Raw genomic sequence first — 22093 nt, forward strand, 5'->3', positions numbered from 1 at the left:
ATGATCGCTCATTTTTAGGACTATTTTTTTAATGCCTGGCTGGTGATCGACTGGCACACCCTCCGAGATCGACCGGTAGCTCGCGATCGACGTAATGAGCACCCCTGATATAGACTCATGAAAACAGCTGACAAATAAATTAACATCATTTTTCAAATGTATTACAATTATTTATTAAAATTTCGAAACTATGTTGAATGGATGAATGAATTAAAATTAATAATAATAATCATGATATATTTTTCTTAAATAAATTGTCAAGAAAATTAAAGTGCAAATGAAAATAGAGCTACACCAATTTAGTCATAATTTTTGGGCTTAAGAAACTTCTCTATATAACTTATGTTCTGTTTGCTTGATTCGGTCAATACTGCCACAGGTGGTGGAAAAGTGTATTAAAAGTAGTTATTGCTGCGGCCTATACAAACAAACCACAGCTGAGAAACACATCTTTTTTGGCGGCCCAACTATGGTGAAGAAACACTGATGTAGATTTTCTTTTGTTTACATTTTGTATGGTTACTTTTTTTTTTTTTAAATAAGTGTTGATGATACATATATGTATATATTTTTGCCCTGTTTCTATTCCCACCTTTCGGCCTTCTTTGGTCAACTGCATGCAAAATACCAATATATATATATATATATATATATATATATATATATATATATATATATATATATATATATATATATATAAAAATATATACATATATGTACATATATGTACATATTATATTGATATGATGGATAAGAGGTGTAATTTTGAATTGTTTTATGGTGCTTGGACGTTTTTATAATATCTACAAAATTCAGTGTGAAGGTTATATTGTGTGACCATATTTGTTGGCTTGATTTTTTTTTGTTGCACCATGACTAGGGAAGGTTGTTTAGAATAGAAGAATAGAATAGAATATATCTTTATTGTCATTGTACATTGTACAACGAAATTGCAAGCAAACTAATTTAGTGCAAATTCATAATAACACATAAAAACATAAGAACATGGTACTCAGATAAATAGATAAAAATACATAAAAATACCAAGCACACAGCTCACGTGCACAGGCATTCTTTTTTATGCCTTGTGTTCAGTTTGCATTGGGTCGTATAAGTAAATGCTGTGCTTTGTTCACTTCAAATCTCAATTTATGCTTATTGGCCTATTTTACAAACATTGTCCACAAGATGGCAGCGATCTTGCAGCAATTAGAATGCTAGTTATTTCAAATGAATCTGGAAACACCCAGCGGGCCAGATGCCTTTTTAAATCCGTGATGTCTCCCGGTCCAAACCGAAGCTGTAGTTTGGTGCGCTGGCTAGTCAGTTCAATTTTAGGTGTTGAGTCTTTTGTTGCTCCCTAAAAAGTGCTAATACTGTAAGTATTGTACTTAAAATTATGTGCCAGATGTTTAATTGTACCAGGCATCTTAGCTGTAATTTTAATTAACAAATTTAGAGGGGTTGAAATCGCCATGTAAAAATACTAATGCTAATCAGTAGCATGTCAATAGCATGAAGATAACAATTTTTTGGAAAAGTGGAGCCTTTCTTTGTTGGAACCTAGAGGTAGTTTTGGGAAAACTGGGAAAATCACCAAGTGCAAAAACCTTAGGCACAAACCACTTACTGTAAAATGGCACCGTTGGATTTTAAGTGAATCCGGACCGGTGGGACCGGATTCAGTACCCTCCCCTAAGAATGTGCAGTATCCTCCTACCATGTGGTGTACAAACCCCGTTTCCATATGAGTTGTTAAATTGTGTTAGATGTAAATATAAACGGAATACAATGATTTGCAAATCCTTTCCAAGCCATATTCAGTTGAATATGCTACAAAGACAACATATTTGATGTTCAAACTCATAAACATTTTTTTTTCTGCAAATAATCATTAACTTTAGAATTTGATGCCAGCAACACGCGACAAAGAAGTTGGGAAAGGTGGCAATAAATACTGATAAAGTTGAGGAATGCTCATCAAACACTTATTTGGAACATCCCACAGGTGAACAGGCTAATTGGGAACAGGTGGGTGCCATGATTGGGTATAAAAGTAGATTCCATGAAATGCTCAGTCATTCACAAACAAGGATGGGGCGAGGGTCACCACTTTGTCAACAAATGCCTGAGCAAATTGTTGAACAGTTTAAGAAAAACCTTTCTCAACCAGCTATTGCAAGGAATTTAGGGATTTCACCATCTACGCTCCGTAATATCATCAAAGGGTTCAGAGAATCTGGAGAAATCACTGCACGTAAGCAGCTAAGCCTGTGACCTTCCATCCCTCAGGCTGTACTGCATCAACAAGCGACATCAGTGTGTAAAGGATATCACCACATGGGATCAGGAACACTTCAGAAAACCACTTTTAGTAACTACAGTTGGTCGCTACATCTGTAAGTACAAGTTAAAACTCTCCTATGCAAGGCGAAAACCGTTTATCAACAACACCCAGAAACACCGTCGGCTTAGCTGGGCCTGAGCTCATCTAAGATGGACTGATACAAAGTGGAAAAGTATTCTGTGGTCTGACGAGTCCACATTTCAAATTGTTTTTGGAAACTGTGGACGTCGTGTCCTCCGGACCAAAGAGGAAAAGAACCATCCGGATTGTTATAGGCGCAAAGTGTAAAAGGCAGCATGTGTGATGGTATGGGGGTGTATTAGTGCCCAAGACATGGCTAACTTACACATCTGTGAAGGCACCATTAATGCTGAAAGGTACATACAGGTTTTGGAGCAACATATGTTGCCATCCAAGCAACGTTACCATGGACGCCCCTGCTTATTTCAGCAAGACAATGCCAAGCCACGTGTTACATCACCGTGGCTTCATAGTAAAAGAGTGCGGGTACTAGACTGGCCTGCCTGTAGTCCAGACCTGTCTCCCATTGAAAATGTGAAGCCTAAAATAGCACAACGGAGACCCCCGGACTGTTGAACAACTTAAGCTGTACATCAAGCAAGAATGGGAAAGAATTCCACCTGAGAAGCTTCAAAAATGTGTCTCCTCAGTTCCCAAACGCTTACTGAGTGTTGTTAAAAGAAAAGGTGATGTAACACAGTGGTGAACATGCCCTTTCCCAACTACTTTGGCACGTGTTCTAAGTTAATGATTATTTACAACAACAAAAAAAAGTTTATGAGTTTGAACATCAAATATGTTGTCTTTGTAGCATATTCAACTGAATATGGCTTGAAAAGGATTTGCAAATCATTGTAATCTGTTTATATTTACATCTAACACAATTTCCCAACTCATATGGAAACGGGGTTTGTAGTTGTGAGACTAGCAGTACCTGAAGGTATCTGTGAATATGCCAGGAGGCCTGCTTGCCGTCGTTCACCGACTCCACCGTGGTGTTTGCCAGTCCGGCAATGTCTCCCCCGGCAAACACCCAGGGCTCACTGGTCTGCATGGTCTCGCCGTTCACCTCGGGCGTGCCCCAACGAGTCAGCTTGAGCGGCGCCATGGCGTGGCTCACTGCACACAGACCACTGGTGAACACCTGGCCTGTATTAAAACTGTCAAACAAGTCCAACCTGTGGGCTCGCTGAGCATGGACCCAAAGGCGCTGATGATGTAGTCGGCCTTCAGCCTCACTACTTGGTCCTCGTCCTCCAACCAGTCGCCGTCCTCAGTCTGCTCGCTGCGACAAAACTGCAAGCCGGCGACCCGCCCGTTCTTCATGATGACCTCCCGCGGAGACAGGAAAGGGAGGAACTCACACCGCTCCTCCTTAGCCAACTCCATCTGAGCATTGTCGTGGAAAAATTCATATTTTACTCATCTTTTTTTAGTCTACCAGTCCTCACGTGATTTATGCTGTATTGCTTCTCTTCACTGCACGGCAAGACACTTTCACCCTTGCTCCTGATGGGCCGTGGTTAGCGCCTTGCATGGCAGCTTCCGCCATCAGTGTGTGAATGTGTGGATGAACGTGAGCGCTTTGGGTATCATTCCAGGTATAGTAAAGTGCCGTGTAAATAGAGACCATTTACCATTTACTCTGTTGGGTTCTTTTTACACCCATCTCCCACACATCCCAAGAACATGAGACAAGGACGGTTGTGATGCCGGAGATCACTCATTTATATTACAGGTTACGCTCCAACTTGGTTTTCTTTTGTGATTGATGCTGTATTACTGCCTTTTCAAATCAAATCAAATCAACTTTATTTATAAAGCACATTTAAAATTTACCACAGGGGTAGCCAAAGTGCTGTACAATGAACAGGTTAAAAGATAAAACGAGTACCGAGCAAACACAACACAACACAAACAGAACACGATAAAAAATAAATAATTAAAATAGAATAAATAAAAACATAAAAACAGGTTCACAGCAGGTGTATTATGGGGCGTCATTGCAGGATGGATATCACTCAGTGTTAAAAGCCATGGAATAAAAGTATGTTTTTAAGAGAGATTTAAAAACAGGAAGAGAGGAGGCTTGTCTAACACTCAGGGGTAGGTCGTTCCAGAGCTTGGGAGCAGCAACGGCGAAAGCTCTGTCACCTCTAAGCTTCAGCCTTGTGTCAGGGACCGTCAACAGCAGCTGATCGGCTGATCTTAAGGATCGGGTGGGGCAGTAAGGCTGAAGGAGGTCGGAGAGATAGGTTGGCGCGAGGTTGTTTAGACATTTAAAAACAAATAAAAGGAGTTTAAAATTGACAACGTTTAACCAAAACATTCCTGTTCACAGATAGTCTGCATTGCAACCCAACCCCTCCTCTTTCTTCTCTCAGTCCCAGGGCAAATATAAATATATTGAAGTTGTTTCCTTGTCTCTCTCTCTCACTTTGTCTTCCCTCTTAGCAACCTATATTTGCTTCTCTGTTTATGTTTACGTCTATTTGTTATTTGAGGGTCTCAAATATATACTGAAAAGACCTTAGCCCTCTCTGGACATTTCTTTGTTGTGCAGGAAAACTTTTAAAACATTGGTTATCCACAATACCAGTTCTTGATGCACATACAGTACATACCCAGGGAAGTTTACAACTGGCCAGAGTACAGGGGGCGTGGCTTGAAGGATTATGTGCATGTTTTGGATTATTAGGAGAAACAAAAACAATAAAGAAAAGGATGGTGGGCTATCCGCTACTTCAAACCTGTATGTTTCTCCTCTACACATCATGATCATGTCCTAACAAAAACATTTAAGTGATATTTGTGAGGTTTTTCCAAAAATGGGTGTTCCCATTACCAGTTTCTTTTTGCAATATTTAGGTTTTGTGCACTTCCAGGTTCAATGGAAACGCAACTATTGTCACCTTGGCAAGAAGGCAGCGCCACAAGACCAATCAATGATCTTGTGGGAGGCCTTCAATCTGTGCGGTGGTTTTTCCGCCTGGCACAAGTGTTTGACTTGACTCCATTCAACAGCGTTACATTCTTTATGGACTGCAGGGGACAAATAGGGTGTGATTTCGCAATGCATTGTGGGGGCTGGCTAGCCATTGTTTCTGGAGAAAGATTTTGTACTCGTCCGACGGTATTGTGAGAGGAATCAACCAATTGGAATAAAAATGGATCGTACGAAAGAAAAAAGGTAAGGGACGGTAACGGAAAAAAAATGGATCCTGTTCCAAAGGCTTAAGAAAATAAGTAAAACTGGTAGACTTGGTCCACATGAGCACGTCCAATAGACAAGATTTGAGCAAGCTACTGAACGTGTCCTCTATCTCGGTCGTCAACAAAGTCAGTTTTAATACAGGCCCAACATTTTGCAATTCCAAGTCCTTAAAAACTCACCAACAAACCAACTTTGGGTGTGTGCAAAACCTCTTTCGTCCCTATTTGAATACACTCTGCATTAATGTGGGATATATTGACAGTCTTCTCAGTTATTGATCTATGAATATTGTTTTTCCCCTAAATACTGCACCTTGTTCGTAGCCCTCGTTTAGCTAACAACATCCTCCTACTAAATGCTACTAAAAAAAACAGGCATTGATTCAAACTCACCGGTGCAAAAATGCCGTGAACACACCAACATGTGCCAGGTGATGGCGTTAAAAGTCATGTTTGATGGTCTCACAGCTGCTATTTGTCGTCTCTTTATTAGCTCACTAACCCAACTTCCTTGGGTCGGAGGCAGATATTTACATATATCCGAATTTAAGTGTTACTTCTTTTATTTCATTATCATATTACAAAACAGCTAGTGTTTTTCTTCCAATTGTGGTCTTTTGGTTGTCTGCAAATACTGTGTGCTTAACCTTGAGTGAGGAATGTAAGAAAGTAAGATACTCCTTTCTCTTATCTAGCCTTATGTCCAGGTGCGGAGGACAATGGGCATGTGTTTTGGGCTGGAGGGACATGACTGCGAGGGTGGGAGGGAGAGAGACTTGGTAGGGGAGAGGGTTTTTCATGGGAGGGGGGCAGACCATCTTGGCGGCGCGATTGAATGTTCTATGCTGGATTGGTCTCAATGTATTTACAAAGCTTTGCAAATATATTACAAAATACCTATTCTGTCTCTGGTGGTTTTTCTACTCAGCTTTAAGTGTCGTAAAGAGCTTGGGAGCGACTTGTGACTTGAATTCCCTGGGAGGAACAACTGGTCCAAACGCAACAGTTTTTACCTGAAGCCTTCACATATTTGGAACTTTTAGACCGAGGCTTGCATTCCAACCACGATGCACTGCCTTTCCCCGCCAGTCCCACTTCACGTCCATACCTCCTCAGGAACAGCTCTGATGTTGGTGAATCCCTTCCTGAAGCAGACAAACACTCTCTTGGCGCCGCAGCGGATGGCGGAGGTGGCGCAATCAAAGGCCGTGTCGCCAGCCCCCAGGACGATCACCACTCCCCGTAAGGCGGGCAGAGAAGAGCGGCACTGACACATACCTGAAAGGCGACAGATGGTGAGTTTGTGCGGAGGTTCTTGCCTGGTGTGGACTGAAGTACCGCTCTTGCTGGCTGTGGCCACCATGGGCAGGAAGTCTTTGGAAGTGAAGAAGCCTTGGTCCATGGTCAAACCCTGGAAGATTTGTGCTCTGTTGGCCTGGGGGAGACCTGAACATTTGGAAAGTTACCACTATTCTTCTTGTCATCCAAATGAAATATTGACTTGGAGGAGGTCACTTACCAATTCCAATGAAGACAGCCTGGTAGTGTTCTTTCAGAGAAGTCAGAGTCATTCCGTCTACGCCAAGACCCTTCTCACACACCACCTACCATGAATGCGGGGAAATATATACATCACACATGTTAAGTAAGGCAGTGAAACCTCCATTTACAAACCCCTCTATTTGTGAACCTTTCCATTTACAAACTTTGCAAAGGAGGATAAACGTTTCTCCAGAGTTCCTAGAGAAGTAATCAAGAATGGCGGAAGAGTGCAAGATTTTATGAAAGACGACAAGAAAAGTAGCACACAGTCCAGTCCAAGGGAGCAGAGCTGAAGAATGCACGAGTTTGCACTTTGTTGATATACTTTTAACGTTAAGTGATTTCAATTTAAGTATGATATTATTTGTATTTCTTCAAACACATGTTTGCTACAGTGTTGCGTAAAACGAAGCCTTAATGGTAAGTTCCATACCTTGACTCCCAGGTCCTTCATCAAGTCGATCTCAAACTGCACAACCTCATAAGGAAGGCGGAACTGTGGGATTTCTGATGTGCTGCATGAGAACAAACACGTTTATTCTTCACTTAGTCCACACTCTGATGACTATTGTACTACAACATGTATTCAGGTTTTTTGGAAAATGCAAACCTTGTTCTGACATCTGATAAGACATTGTTGAAAGTAGGGAAAGTAGCCTGACAGGATGACTACACAATGTAAGACCAGCAGGGTCATGAGTTTAAGAAGAAATCTTAGCATTCATTTTAATAGTCTGATATTTTTGATGCTGATATTTTGTCACCTCTTAGTGGACAACATGAGTATTTAGGGTCAATTGTCTTTAATTATCCTCTGAATGGATGAATGCGCAACATTTACTTGTATGACCCAATCCAAACAACCTTCCCTAATCATAGTGCAAAAAAAAAATTCAAACAAGCCAAAAAGTCAACACACATGGTCACACCTAGCACAACCTGCTCACTGAACTTTGTGGACATTATGAAAAAACGTCCATGCACCATAAAAAAAACTAAATTACACCTTTTCAATCACTCTCCACACGTATCCATGTTTAACACATTTTAGCTGCTTGATATTTTTGATAGATTACAAAACTTTAAGGAGGTCGTCACGGAAGCAAACAATGTCGGAGTCAAACTTTCACATACTCTTGATATCCAATTATATATACACATATACATATATACACACATACATATATATATATATATATATATATATATATATATATATATATATATATATATATATATACACACACACACACACATATATATATATATACATATATACATATACATATATATACATGTATATCCATACATATATATATACATATATACGTACATACATATAAATATATACATACATATATATACCGGTATACATATATATACATACATATGTAGAAAAACATATATATATATATATATATATATATATATATATATATATATATACTGTACATATATATATATATATATATATATATATATATATATATACATATTCATATATATACATATATACATATATGTACATAATATGTAGCAAATGCACAAGACAACATAACACAGTCCACAAGCAGGGCTATACAACATTATTTATTTATTTAATATATTGGATGAAGTTACCTTAACCCTCCAGTGTATTTCTGCTTCTCAAAGATGGTGATGTCATCGTATCCAAGGCGGGCGAGAAAGGAGGCACAGCTGATAGAAGCAGGGCCACAGCCAATCAGGGCGATGGGTGCATGGTAGGACTGTGGCATCTCATGGGGTGGCGTTAACTCAGGGTTTCTGATCTGAGGGACGCCCATCTTATTAAACACCTGTGAAGATAAACATATTCACATCTGCATCATGAAGATACATCAAATAAATCTCATCCATCAATTCAATTTTATTATTGTCTCAGGGGAAAATAATGCAATTGTGCTCTCTTGTTGCTGAGTCATTAAACCAAGGTGCTGCTTTTGGACTCATCTAATGACTGTTTGCAGTATTTTGCAGTAATAACATGTGCAAAACAACACCCACATGCATAATAACATGTGCAAAACAACACCCACATGCATAATAACATGTGCAAAACAACTCCCACATGCATAATAACATGTGCAAAACAACACCCACATGCATAATAACATGTGCAAAACAAAGCCCACATGCATACTAACATGTGCAAAACAACACCCATATGCATAATAACATGTGCAAAACACCCACGTGCATAATAACATGTGCAAAACAACACCCACATGCATAATAACATGTGCAAAACAACACCCACATGCATAATAACATGTGCAAAACAACACCCACATGCATAAGAACATGTGCAAAACAACACCCACATGCATAATAACATGTGCAAAACAACACCCACATGCATAATAACATGTGCAAAACAACACCCACATGCATAATAACATGTGCAAAACAACACCCACATGCATAATAACATGTGCAAAACAACACCCACATGTATAATAACATGTGCAAAACAACACCCACATGCATAATAACATGTGCAAAACAACACCCACATGCATAATAACATGTGCAAAACAACACCCACATCCATAATAACACCCACAAGATTAGATATAACTATTGACTATGATTATTATGAAGAGTAAGATTATACATTGAGTGTTAATATGTGAGTGGGCCCCGGGTCCCTCTGTAGTGGAAAAGTGTTGTAAATGTAGATTCCATTCATCTTCAACACTAGAAGTCAGTATTCTAACACATGTTGGTGCTGAAAGGTGAGATGGTTTGTGTCTTTTACCTCGGTGGCAAACTGCTGCAAGCCCCCGATGTTAATGGGCCCCTCCTCAGAGGCGTACAGGTTGCAGCCTCCCACACACAGCTCTGACGTGGGACACACCATTCCACAGGTCAGACCCAGTGGGTTGTCAGACAGGATGGACCTCGCCGCTCCGTAGTAGTTCTGACACACACACACACACACACACACACTTTTCACCTACTGTGGATTGTATTGTGTGTGTGTGTGTGTGTGTGTGTGTGTGTGTGTGTGTGTGTGTGTGTGTGTGTGGATGAGGGCATACCTTGTTTGCAATGCTTGTAATAAATGACTTGATGTCCAAGTTGGTGGGACAGCTCTTCTGACAGGGAGCATCTGCACATTTCAGACACCTGAGTGGATGTTAGTGGACACATTAGTCAGGTGACCTGAGTGGATGTTAGTGGACACATTAGTCAGGTGACCTGAGTGGATGTTAGTGGACACATTAGTCAGGTGACACGAGTGGATGTTAGTGGACACATTAGTCAGGTGACACGAGTGGATGTTAGTGGACACATTAGTCAGGTGACACGAGTGGATGTTAGTGGACACATTAGTCAGGTGACACGAGTGGATGTTAGTGGACACATTAGTCAGGTGACATGAGTGGATGTTAGTGGACACATTAGTCAGGTGACATAAGTGGATGTTAGTGGACACATTAGTCTGGTGACACGAGTGGATGTTAGTGGACACATTAGTCAGGTGACACGAGTGGATGTTAGTGGACACATTAGTCAGGTGACATGAGTGGATGTTAGTGGACACATTAGTCAGGTGACATGAGTGGATGTTAGTGGACACATTAGTCAGGTGACATGAGTGGATGTTAGTGGACACATTAGTCAAGTGACACGAGTGGATGTTAGTGGACACATTAGTCAGGTGACACGAGTGGATGTTAGTGGACACATTAGTCAGGTGACACGAGTGGATGTTAGTGGACACATTAGTCAGGTGACACGAGTGGATGTTAGTGGACACATTAGTCAGGTGACATGAGTGGATGTTAGTGGACACATTAGTCAGGTGACATGAGTGGATGTTAGTGGACACATTAGTCAGGTGACATGAGTGGATGTTAGTGGACACATTAGTCAGGTGACACGAGTGGATGTTACTGGACACATTAGTCAGGTGACATGAGTGGATGTTAGTGGACACATTAGTCAGGTGACATGAGTGGATGTTAGTGGACACATTAGTCAGGTGACATGAGTGGATGTTACTGGACACATTAGTCAGGTGACACGAGTGGATGTTACTGGACACATTAGTCAGGTGACATGAGTGGATGTTAGTGGACACATTAGTCAGGTGACATGAGTGGATGTTAGTGGACACATTAGTCAGGTGACATGAGTGGATGTTAGTGGACACATTAGTCAGGTGACATGAGTGGATGTTAGTGGACACATTAGTCAGGTGACACGAGTGGATGTTACTGGACACATTAGTCAGGTGACATGAGTGGATGTTAGTGGACACATTAGTCAGGTGACATGAGTGGATGTTAGTGGACACATTAGTCAGGTGACATGAGTGGATGTTAGTGGACACATTAGTCAGGTGACACGAGTGGATGTTACTGGACACATTAGTCAGGTGACATGAGTGGATGTTAGTGGACACATTAGTCAGGTGACATGAGTGGATGTTAGTGGACACATTAGTCAGGTGACATGAGTGGATGTGAGTGGACACATTAGTCAGGTGACATGAGTGGATGTTAGTGGACACATTAGTCAGAAGACACATAAGTGGATGTTAGTGGACACATTAGTCAGAGGACACATAAGTGGATGTTAGTGGACACATTAGTCAGGTGACACAAGTGGATGTTAGTGGACACATTAGTCAGGTGACACGAGTGGATGTTAGTGGACACATTAGTCAGGTGACACGAGTGGATGTTAGTGGACACATTAGTCAGGTGACATGAGTGGATGTTAGTGGACACATTAGTCAGGTGACATGAGTGGATGTTAGTGGACACATTAGTCAGGAGACATGAGTGGATGTTAGTGGACACAGTCAGGTGACATGAGTGGATGTTAGTGGACACATTAGTCAGGTGACCTGAGTGGATGTTAGTGGACACATTAGTCAGGTGACACGAGGGACGGCGTGGCGCAGTGGAAGAGTGGCCGTGCGCGACCCGAGGGTCCCTGGTTCAATCCCCACCTAGTACCAACCTCGTCATGTCCGTTGTGTCCTGAGCAAGACACTTCACCCTTGCTCCTGATGGGTGCTGGTTACCGCCTTGCATGGCAGCTCCCTCCATCAGTGTGTGAATGTGTGTGTGAATGGGTAAATGTGGAAGTAGTGTCAAAGCGCTTTGAGTACCTTGAAGGTAGAAAAAGCGCTATACAAGTACAACCCATTATCATTTACATGAGTGGATGTTAGTGGACACATTAGTCAGGTGACCTGAGTGGATGTTAGTGGACACAGTCAGGTGACACGAGTGGATGTTAGTGGACACATTAGTCAGGAGACATGAGTGGATGTTAGTGGACACATTAGTCAGGAGACATGAGTGGATGTTAGTGGACACAGTCAGGTGACATGAGTGGATGTTAGTGGACACATTAGTCAGGTGACCTGAGTGGATGTTAGTGGACACATTATTCAGGTGACACGAGTGGATGTTAGTGGACACATTAGTCAGGTGACATGAGTGGATGTTAGTGGACACATTAGTCAGGTGACACGAGTGGATGTTAGTGGACACATTAGTCAGGTGACACGAGTGGATGTTAGTGGACACATTAGTCAGGTGACACGAGTGGATGTTAGTGGACACATTAGTCAGGTGACATGAGTGGATGTTAGTGGACACATTAGTCAAGTGACATGAGTGGATGTTAGTGGACACATTAGTCAGGTGACATGAGTGGATGTTAGTGGACACATTAGTCAGGTGACACAAGTGGATGTTAGTGGACACATTAGTCAGGTGACACAAGTGGATGTTAGTGGACACATTAGTCAGGTGACATGAGTGGATGTTAGTGGACACATTAGTCAGGTGACATGAGTGGATGTTAGTGGACACATTAGTCAGGTGACACGAGTGGATGTTAGTGGACACATTAGTCAGGTGACATGAGTGGATGTTAGTGGACACATTAGTCAGGTGACACGAGTGGATGTTAGTGGACACATTAGTCAAGTGACACGAGTGGATGTTAGTGGACACATTAGTCAGGTGACACGAGTGGATGTTAGTGGACACATTAGTCAGGTGACACGAGTGGATGTTAGTGGACACATTAGTCAGGTGTCATGAGTGGATATTAGTGGACACATTAGTCAGGTGACACGAGTGGATGTTAGTGGACACATTAGTCAGGTGACACGAGTGGATGTTAGTGGACACATTAGTCAGGTGACACGAGTGGATGTTAGTGGACACATTAGTCAGGTGACACTAGTGGATGTTAGTGGACACATTAGTCAGGTGACACGAGTGGATGTTAGTGGACACATTAGTCAGGTGACACGAGTGGATGTTAGTGGACACATTAGTCAGGTGTCATGAGTGGATATTAGTGGACACATTAGTCAGGTGACACGAGTGGATGTTAGTGGACACATTTTATCAGGTGACACGAGTGGATGTTAGTGGACACATTAGTCAGGTGACACGAGTGGATGTTAGTGGACACATTAGTCAGGTGACACGAGTGGATGTTAGTGGACACATTAGTCAGGTGACACGAGTGGATGTTAGTGGACACATTAGTCAGGTGACACGAGTGGATGTTAGTGGACACATTAGTCAGGTGACACGAGTGGATGTTAGTGGACACATTAGTCAGGTGACACGAGTGGATGTTAGTGGACACAGTCAGGTGACATGAGTGGATGTTAGTGGACACATTAGTCAGGTGACCTGAGTGGATTTTAGTGGACACATTAGTCAGGTGACATGAGTGGATGTTAGTGGACACATTAGTCAGGTGACACGAGTGGATGTTAGTGGACACATTAGTCAGGTGACATGAGTGGATGTTAGTGGACACAGTCAGGTGACATGAGTGGATGTTAGTGGACACATTTTATCAGGTGACACGAGTGGATGTTAGTGGACACATTAGTCAGGTGACACGAGTGGATGTTAGTGGACACATTAGTCAGGTGACACGAGTGGATGTTAGTGGACACATTAGTCAGGTGACACGAGTGGATGTTAGTGGACACATTAGTCAGGTGACACGAGTGGATGTTAGTGGACACATTAGTCAGGTGACACGAGTGGATGTTAGTGGACACAGTCAGGTGACATGAGTGGATGTTAGTGGACACATTAGTCAGGTGACCTGAGTGGATTTTAGTGGACACATTAGTCAGGTGACACGAGTGGATGTTAGTGGACACATTAGTCAGGTGACATGAGTGGATGTTAGTGGACACATTAGTCAGGTGACACGAGTGGATGTTAGTGGACACATTAGTCAGGTGACACGAGTGGATGTTAGTGGACACATTAGCAGAGGTGGGACCAAGTCATTGCTTTGCAAGTCACAAGTAAGTCTCAAGTCTTTGCCCTCAAGTCCGAGTCAAGTCCCGAGTCAAGACAGGGCAAGTCCGAGTCAAGTCCAAAGTCAATACTGGAAAGTCTCAAGTCAAGTCCCAAGTCCTGCATTTTGAGTTTCGAGTCATTTCAAGTCGTTTTAACCACAGACTAATATATTTACACAGATTGTGTATGCTTTTAAAACGCTGTATTTATTTATTAAAACAAGTGCATTTGAAATTGCAGGGAAAAAGATAGTGCTGACATTGCACTTCAAAATAGCACTATTAACCAGTCATTTTAAACATGTAACTCATTCCTTTACAGAATAAACACATTTGAAAAAAACAAGTGCAACTGTACTTATTTGCACAAAAGTGTTAACATTGTATTTCCATGGCATATTGCATTGTAACTAGTTCCACAGCAGTTTATATCCTGTTCTTACCTTATCTCATTGATCTCATCTCATACTGTATGTGTGTTTATGTGTGCGTACTAGAGATGCGCGGATAGGCAATTTATTTCATCCGCAACCGCGTCAGAAAGTCGTCAACCATCCGCCATCCACCCGATGTAACGTTTGATCAGAACTGCACCCGCCCGCCATCCGCCCGCACCCGCCCGAAGTTTTATTTACGGAGGCAATAATTGAGCATGGACTTCCAATCGCACTGGCTGATCACATGGGACAGTTAAATGTTTGTAATGCAACCTTTAAAAATCATTACGCGGTGATCGCGGTCCCAAAAATAAACTTTTCTTGCATGATAATGTCCAGAAAAATTTGCTTTATATTACTATAGAGTCCTTTTAACGAATGGGTTTGATGGTTTATCACAAACCTTAAATGAAAGAAGTCCTTTGTTCTCCTGCACCATGCGCGCGTGCGCTTTGGACATGCTTCGTGTTTGGTGCGCAATCCTGTCGGCTGTATTTCACAGCACGACATACTGTTAAAAGTGTTTATACTATTTATGCTTTCAAGTCCAAGTTGAAGAAATCTGGTTGAATGTTGACAGCATAACTACCAAAATACAGAAGTATGTCCTTAATATTTTTGCAGTGCTATTTCTGTTGAAAAGTTAAAATGATTACATTAGAGATGTGATGTGCCACTTTTCAAGTGTCTGATGGCTTAAATTAATTTTCATTAATTTTTCATATTTTGAATTCTTTTGAAAGGCTTACAAAAAAACTACATTTGAATTGTAATTCCATGCTATTGACAGGACTATTAATTTTAATGAAGTTAGCTTACCATGTTTACAGTATGATAATTGTGATAGAAATGTGAATTTTAGGCACAGAATATTTTTTACAATTGAACAAGGCAGTAGATTATACAAGCTTGGACAGAAAGTTAATAATGACACCAATTTCTGTTTTTATGGAATTGTTTTGTACTGTTTTACCATTTGTTTACTGTAAAAAGTGTTTATACTGTTTATACTTTCAATTAACAAATTGAAGTCTTGTGAAAGGTTGACAGGATAACTGGCATTAACTGTCAAAATAATTTCAAACTATTGAAGTTAGCTTACAGAATAAACATGTCAATCAACCCATATGATTTTTGCTGTAATATTTTTGTTTTGAAAAGTCACTGTGACTGATAGAAAAGTGATGGTTTTAGCAACATTTTAACCTGTCTGAATGCTAATAATCATTTTGCGTCGGGGGGCGAAGCCCTGAACCCTCCACCAGGACTTTGTCCTGGACCTACCGGGGCCTGCGGCCCTTGGACCCTGGCTACTAGGTTTTTCTGATTTCAAAAGTTGGCAGGTATGGTGAGGTTATAAAGCTTTTGCCTGTTAAAGAAAGGAGACTGATCCAATGCAGCACAGACTTTCGCGTGCCACGCTGTCACGACCCAGACGCACACCAGTGCGCAATCATATGGGAGCCGCGCTGAGCGCACCTCCAAGCGCGTCTCGCTGCCGGCGACGGCCAGGTATGGGCCCACGCTCCAGCGCCATCCATTTTCAGGGCTAGTTGATTCGGCAGGTGGGTTGTTACACACTCCTTAGCGGGTTCCGACTTCCATGGCCACCGTCCTGCTCTCTATATAAACCAGGGTGAGCCCCACCCCTTTCGTGAGCGCACTGCGCGCGGAGTGACCCCTGTTACGCGCCCCCGGCAATAGGGGTGGCGGGCAGGTAAGCTGCTTACCTGCTGCGCGTGACGCCGGCCGCGGCGAAGGCGGACGAGGCGGGGTGTCGGTGCGGTGGGCGCGGTAGTGACCCTGGACGTGCGTCGGGCCCTTCTCGCGGATCGCCTCAGCTACGGCTCCCGGTGGGGCCCTCTCGGGGGAAGGGGCCTCGGTCCCGGACCCCGGCGAGGCGTCCCTTCTCCGCTCCGTAAAAGTGTCCATCTCTTTTCTTTTTTTTTCTTCTGTTGTGGCATATGCAGCAGGTGCCTGCTCGTTTTTCGTATGTGGGTAACAACATTTAACTATGTATATATATTTCCGAATTGGTTTAACTGCCACCCGCAAAAAAAAAAAAAATCTAATTAATCCGCCCGACCCGACCCGCGCGCGGATAAAATCTTATTTTTTTTAATTTCATCCGCCCGATCCGCGGATAATCCGCGGACTCCGCGGTTGTGCCCGCAAACCGCGCATCTCTAGTGCGTACACATGAAAAACATAACAAATATATGAACATAACAATGAACAGAGTTGTACTTTTTAGATGTCAGTACCCTATGCAATATGTACACATATTCTTAATATAGTATACATTTTAACTGACCTTTATTTGACTATGTTTGTCTTTTTGTAGGTGGCTAAAATACGCGGTGCTGCTGACCACCGTCTAACGTTACGTTACTGTGTGTGATACATTGACTAACGTAATGTTTCTGTGTGTGATACATTGACTAACGTAATGTTACTGTGTGTGATACATTGACTAACGTAATGTTACTGTGTGTGATACATTGACTAACGTTACGTAACTGTGTGTGATACATTGACTAACGTAACGTTATGTGTAGGTACCTCATGCAACCCTGCTTAAAAAAAATATCACTTGACAAAAAGTATGAATAAGGTAGCAAACTGCAGTGGACGCAACAGATTGCCGTGTTTGCAATTACGTTGTAACCATAGACATCTTATAAGTAGACGCAGCATTGGCTGCTGCGACACGAGCAATTTGCCCGCCATCTTGAAGTGGTGATGAGGAGCCGGCGAGCAGCCTAAACTGACAGTTGACAGGTAGAAAATAAAGATGCTGGTGTTCAGCGTTTTCCTGCTCAAATGAGCGGACTGTTGAAAATAGGAATCGGGGGATTTCTTTTCACAAGTAAGATTTAACATTAACGTACTATTGGTTGTATTTTGTGAAAATAATATTACCACCGAGTTGAGAAGGATCAAAGATCTTCAATATTTGTATGTGAAAATCACAAAGAAATCTTCTGGGGGAGGATGACGCCCCTACAGGGGTTTGGTTTACAAACTTTCAGCCCCACCTAAAACAAAATTCACCAGCCACTACTGATTATGATGCATTCTCATTTTAGGCAAAGTATAAGACAATACTTTCTTAACAGTATAATTGTAACCAGGAATCAGTCTTCAAGTAACAATATTCAAATACTAACATTGTTGGGTAAAACAGAATTTGGTTTTATTCTGAATCCAGTGAAACAGATTGGTGGTTTTAGCTGATATGAAGACTTTCTGGTGTTTATATATGTTTAAGTATTTGGCAGACGCTTTTATCCAAAGCGACATACATAAAAAATACATATAAAACAATCAATGTAAACACATTCTTCCCTTAAATGATTATAATACAAAATATCAATACAAAGTGTCAAGACAGAATAAACTCTATGCGATACAGTCTATAGGTCCCTAAGATATATAGATATCTAATGTATTCATACATTGTTTATGCTGGATATACACACGTATATATAACCTAATCATATTGTTTCTTCAAATTAAAAATAGCTGACCGTTTTTTTCCCCCTTCTTTGGGATGATATTCCCAGTTTTGATCTCGGATGTCTGGTCATTTATAGCATATACGATTATTCTGTTACTGTTAAGCAAACTATGAATAATAAAACACGCCGAAACATGTGTCCTTTATCATAGCTACACGTATGACAAAAAAGGGGGTGAAAATCATTGGTATTCAGTGAGGTAAGAGGAATTAAATGCGCTGACAGTTCATTGCTCCTGCCAAATGAATTGCACTGAGTGGAGAGGATCACCACTCCAAGATGGCGGCCCCGCGTCTCGTCTGCGCCAGTAGGAAGTAGCGCTCGATGCTGCGTACCCTTAGAACATGTCTATGGTTATAACGTTAGTAGTGAGGTTACAGCCTCACTCATTTAACTACACAGCAAATAAAAGTCACGTTACTTAGCCAATAAACGTTAGCTTACATTGAAAACTTACCCTTCTTTGTGCATCTTCAAATGTCGAACGAAGTTGGAAGTTGTTGCGTCTCCGTCTGCAATATTCGAACTGCATGTTTAGCATACTGCAATTCGTTTTTGTTGACCAAGTCGTAGTTTTTATACCCGAACGAAACCAACTTTGGTATAAATCTTTCTCACTGGCACGTTGTTTGACAACTCTTGTTCGGTGGTTGTCCTGCAATTTGATTGGATGAATGTTGTGGGACAAAAACAACGTAGATCTAATTTGATTGGCTGTTGTACTGAGAGCACACACGCTGACAAGCAGCTGACAAGCAACACACACGCTCATAGATAGACAGACACGTAAAAAATGAAAGCTACGGAGCGCTGAATAACTTTTCAATCTTTGGGTTTTGGGGAAAGTAGCAAGTCATGTCAAGTCAAAAGGTTCAAGTCCAAGTGAAGTCACAAGTCATTGATGTTAAAGTCTAAGTCGAGTTGCAAGTCTCTTTACATTTTGTCAAGTCGAGTCCAAAGTCATCAAATTCATGACTCGAGTCTGACTCGAGTCCAAGTCATGTGACTTGAGTCCACACCTCTGCACATTAGTCAGGTGACACGAGTGGATGTTAGTGGACACATTAGTCAGGTGACACGAGTGGATGTTAGTGGACACATTAGTCAGGTGACACGAGTGGATGTTAGTGGACACATTAGTCAGGTGACATGAGTGGATGTTAGTGGACACATTAGTCAGGTGACACGAGTGGATGTTAGTGGACACATTAGTCAGGTGACATGAGTGGATGTTAGTGGACACATTAGTCAGGTGACATGAGTGGATGTTAGTGGACACATTAGTCAGGTGACACGAGTGGATGTTAGTGGACACATTAGTCAGGTGACATGAGTGGATGTTAGTGGACACATTAGTCAGGTGACATGATTTTTGATGTATTTAGATGAGTCAATGCAGGATATTTAGTCACGTCCTCATCCTTAAGTGATAGATGTGTTTTATTCTCACCTCAGAGCTTCTCGGAGAGCTCCTCGCTCACTCAGGGTGGTGTGTTTGATATCATCAAAGTTGTTCTCCAACTTCACACAGGACTGAAACAGGAGAGATATCAAGTATACGTGAGATATAATCATGATGGGCCTATTTGTGAGTAAGTTCAAATAATCTCTTGCAGTGTGTGTGTGTTTGTTTTTCTATCCTGCTGGGAACCACAACTGCACTTACACTCTGGGGTCCCAAACAATGGAGTCTATAGAACATTGAAATGAGTTTAGATGCTTTCAGTGTGTGAAGTGTGTGAAGTGTGTATGACAAGTGGAGGTGAGTTCAGTGTGTGAAGTGTGTATGACAAGTGAAGGTGAGTTCAGTGTGTGAAGTGTGTATGACAAGTGAAGTGTGTGAAGTGTGTATAACAAGTGAAGTGTGTGAAGTGTGTATGACAAGTGAAGTGTGTATGACAAGTGTGTATGACAAGTGTGTATGACAGAGTGTGTCAGAGTGACTTACACCACAACTCCTCTCAGGGTTTCGCTTCCAGTGTTTCTTTTCTGTCTTCTTGTTGGCCGTGGACATGATCTGACCGTGAGTCTTCACCCTTGGATTGAGAGCCAGGATGCTCTACAAAGAAAAAGGACATGAAGTCAGTCATTGAAATGAAAAACTGAATAATCCACTCAGCTGTGCTAAAGTGACTCTTTAGTTTTCCTCTTCTCTTCTGGCGGATGTTGCGTCTCACAAAAGCAACTGCATTTTTTTGCTGTCTTCCACGTTTTACGAGCATGTTATCTGACAAAAACATGGAAGATTCTGAGAAATGTGCTTGTTTGGATGTCAGAGATAAGACAGGTCACTGCCCCGAGGCTGCAAAGTGGAAAGTACAGTCAGGGGAAGGTCCAACCACCATCACGCTGAACTAATATTTCTAAAATAAAAAAATAAAAAGAATCTCCGGGTCTTACTCGGATGTCAGCGTTGACCAACTTCTGGGTTTATGTCCAAGACATTCTACTATCCAGGTGAGAGGCAGGATTCATCATCTAGAATGAACTTTCACCAACTCAGAGGCCATGCAGCAGCTCCACATGTCAAATAAGGCTGTGAATGTTTGGGCACCACACGACTAGATTCAATTCCTGGGGGCAACGATTCAATTCAGAACCCATTCTCCATTCAAAATCAATACTTTATTGATAACATTGATTATGATGAACTACATTCCTCCATAAAAAAGCCAAACAGCTCTGATAAAATGTTTATATTACTTCAAAGAAAACTGGTTTTGTCTAATCAAATTCTACCCAAACATGTACTAAAGTCCAATTCAGTCAGCATAGCAGACTAGTGTGGCCCTGGTCTTGGTCTGACAGGCTGGTCCACTTTCACGTCTCACCTGCCAGCTAACTAGTGTGGCCCTGGTCTTGGTCTGACAGGCTGGTCCACTTTCATGTCTCACCTGCTAGCAGACTAGTGTGGCCCTGGTCTTGGTCTGACAGGCTGGTCCACTTTCACGTCTCACCTGCTAGCAGACTAGTGTGGCCCTGGTCTTGGTCTGACAGGCTGGTCCACTTTCACGTCTCACCTGCTAGCAGACGAGTGTGGCCCTGGTCTTGGTCTGACAGGCATGTCCACTTTCACGTCTCACCTGCTAGCAGATTAGTGTGGCCCTGGTCTTGGTCTGACAGGCTGGTCCACTTTCACATCTCACCTGCCAGCTAACTAGTGTGGCCCTGGTCTTGGTCTGACAGGCTGGTCCACTTTCACGTCTCACCTGTTAGCAGGCTAGTGTGGCCCTGGTCTTGGTCTGACAGGCTGGTCCACTTTCACGTCTCACCTGCCAGCAGACTAGTGTGGCCCTGGTCTTGGTCTGACAGGCTGGTCTACTTTCACGTCTCACCTGCCAGCTAACTAGTGTGGCCCTGGTCTTGGTCTGACAGGCATGTCCACTTTCACGTCTCACCTGCAAGCAGACTAGTGCGGCCCTGGTCTTGGTCTGACAGGCTGGTCCACTTTCCACCTCACCTGCTAGCAGACTAGTGTGGCCCTGGTCCTGGTCTGACAGGCTGGTCCACTTCACGTCCCCAAGGTGGCGAAAAAAACACAAAAAGACGCTTCTTGCAGGAACTTTTTTGTAAAGCCTTTTGTGAGGATTGTGACTGATTCTTCATCTAAACAGAATGATGTGAGCGTGCCGTCGGTCGGCATCCCAGCGAGAGTGGAAATGTTACAGTGAGTGTTTGTTTTATT

General features: G+C 42.2%; 1 protein-coding gene across 2 annotated transcripts in view; it reads right to left on the minus strand.

Moving 5' to 3' along the window:
- dpydb (dihydropyrimidine dehydrogenase b) overlaps window positions 1-22093 on the minus strand; it is a 96913-nt gene that overhangs the window by 63834 nt on the left and 10986 nt on the right. For both annotated transcript variants that reach the window (XM_061936569.2, XM_061936575.2), the window contains exons 2-12: window positions 20357-20467; window positions 19859-19941; window positions 10186-10273; window positions 9903-10064; window positions 8744-8940; window positions 7557-7638; window positions 7101-7185; window positions 6920-7027; window positions 6690-6859; window positions 3547-3757; window positions 3303-3487 (exon numbers count right to left, since the gene is read on the minus strand). In XM_061936569.2, the coding sequence (XP_061792553.1) occupies window positions 3303-3487; window positions 3547-3757; window positions 6690-6859; window positions 6920-7027; window positions 7101-7185; window positions 7557-7638; window positions 8744-8940; window positions 9903-10064; window positions 10186-10273; window positions 19859-19941; window positions 20357-20467 (1482 nt within the window). The remainder of the gene's footprint in view (window positions 1-3302; window positions 3488-3546; window positions 3758-6689; window positions 6860-6919; window positions 7028-7100; window positions 7186-7556; window positions 7639-8743; window positions 8941-9902; window positions 10065-10185; window positions 10274-19858; window positions 19942-20356; window positions 20468-22093) is intronic.

The sequence above is a fragment of the Nerophis lumbriciformis genome, linkage group LG03, assembly GCF_033978685.3.
Source record: "Nerophis lumbriciformis linkage group LG03, RoL_Nlum_v2.1, whole genome shotgun sequence".
Classification (NCBI taxonomy): Eukaryota; Metazoa; Chordata; class Actinopteri; order Syngnathiformes; family Syngnathidae; genus Nerophis; species Nerophis lumbriciformis.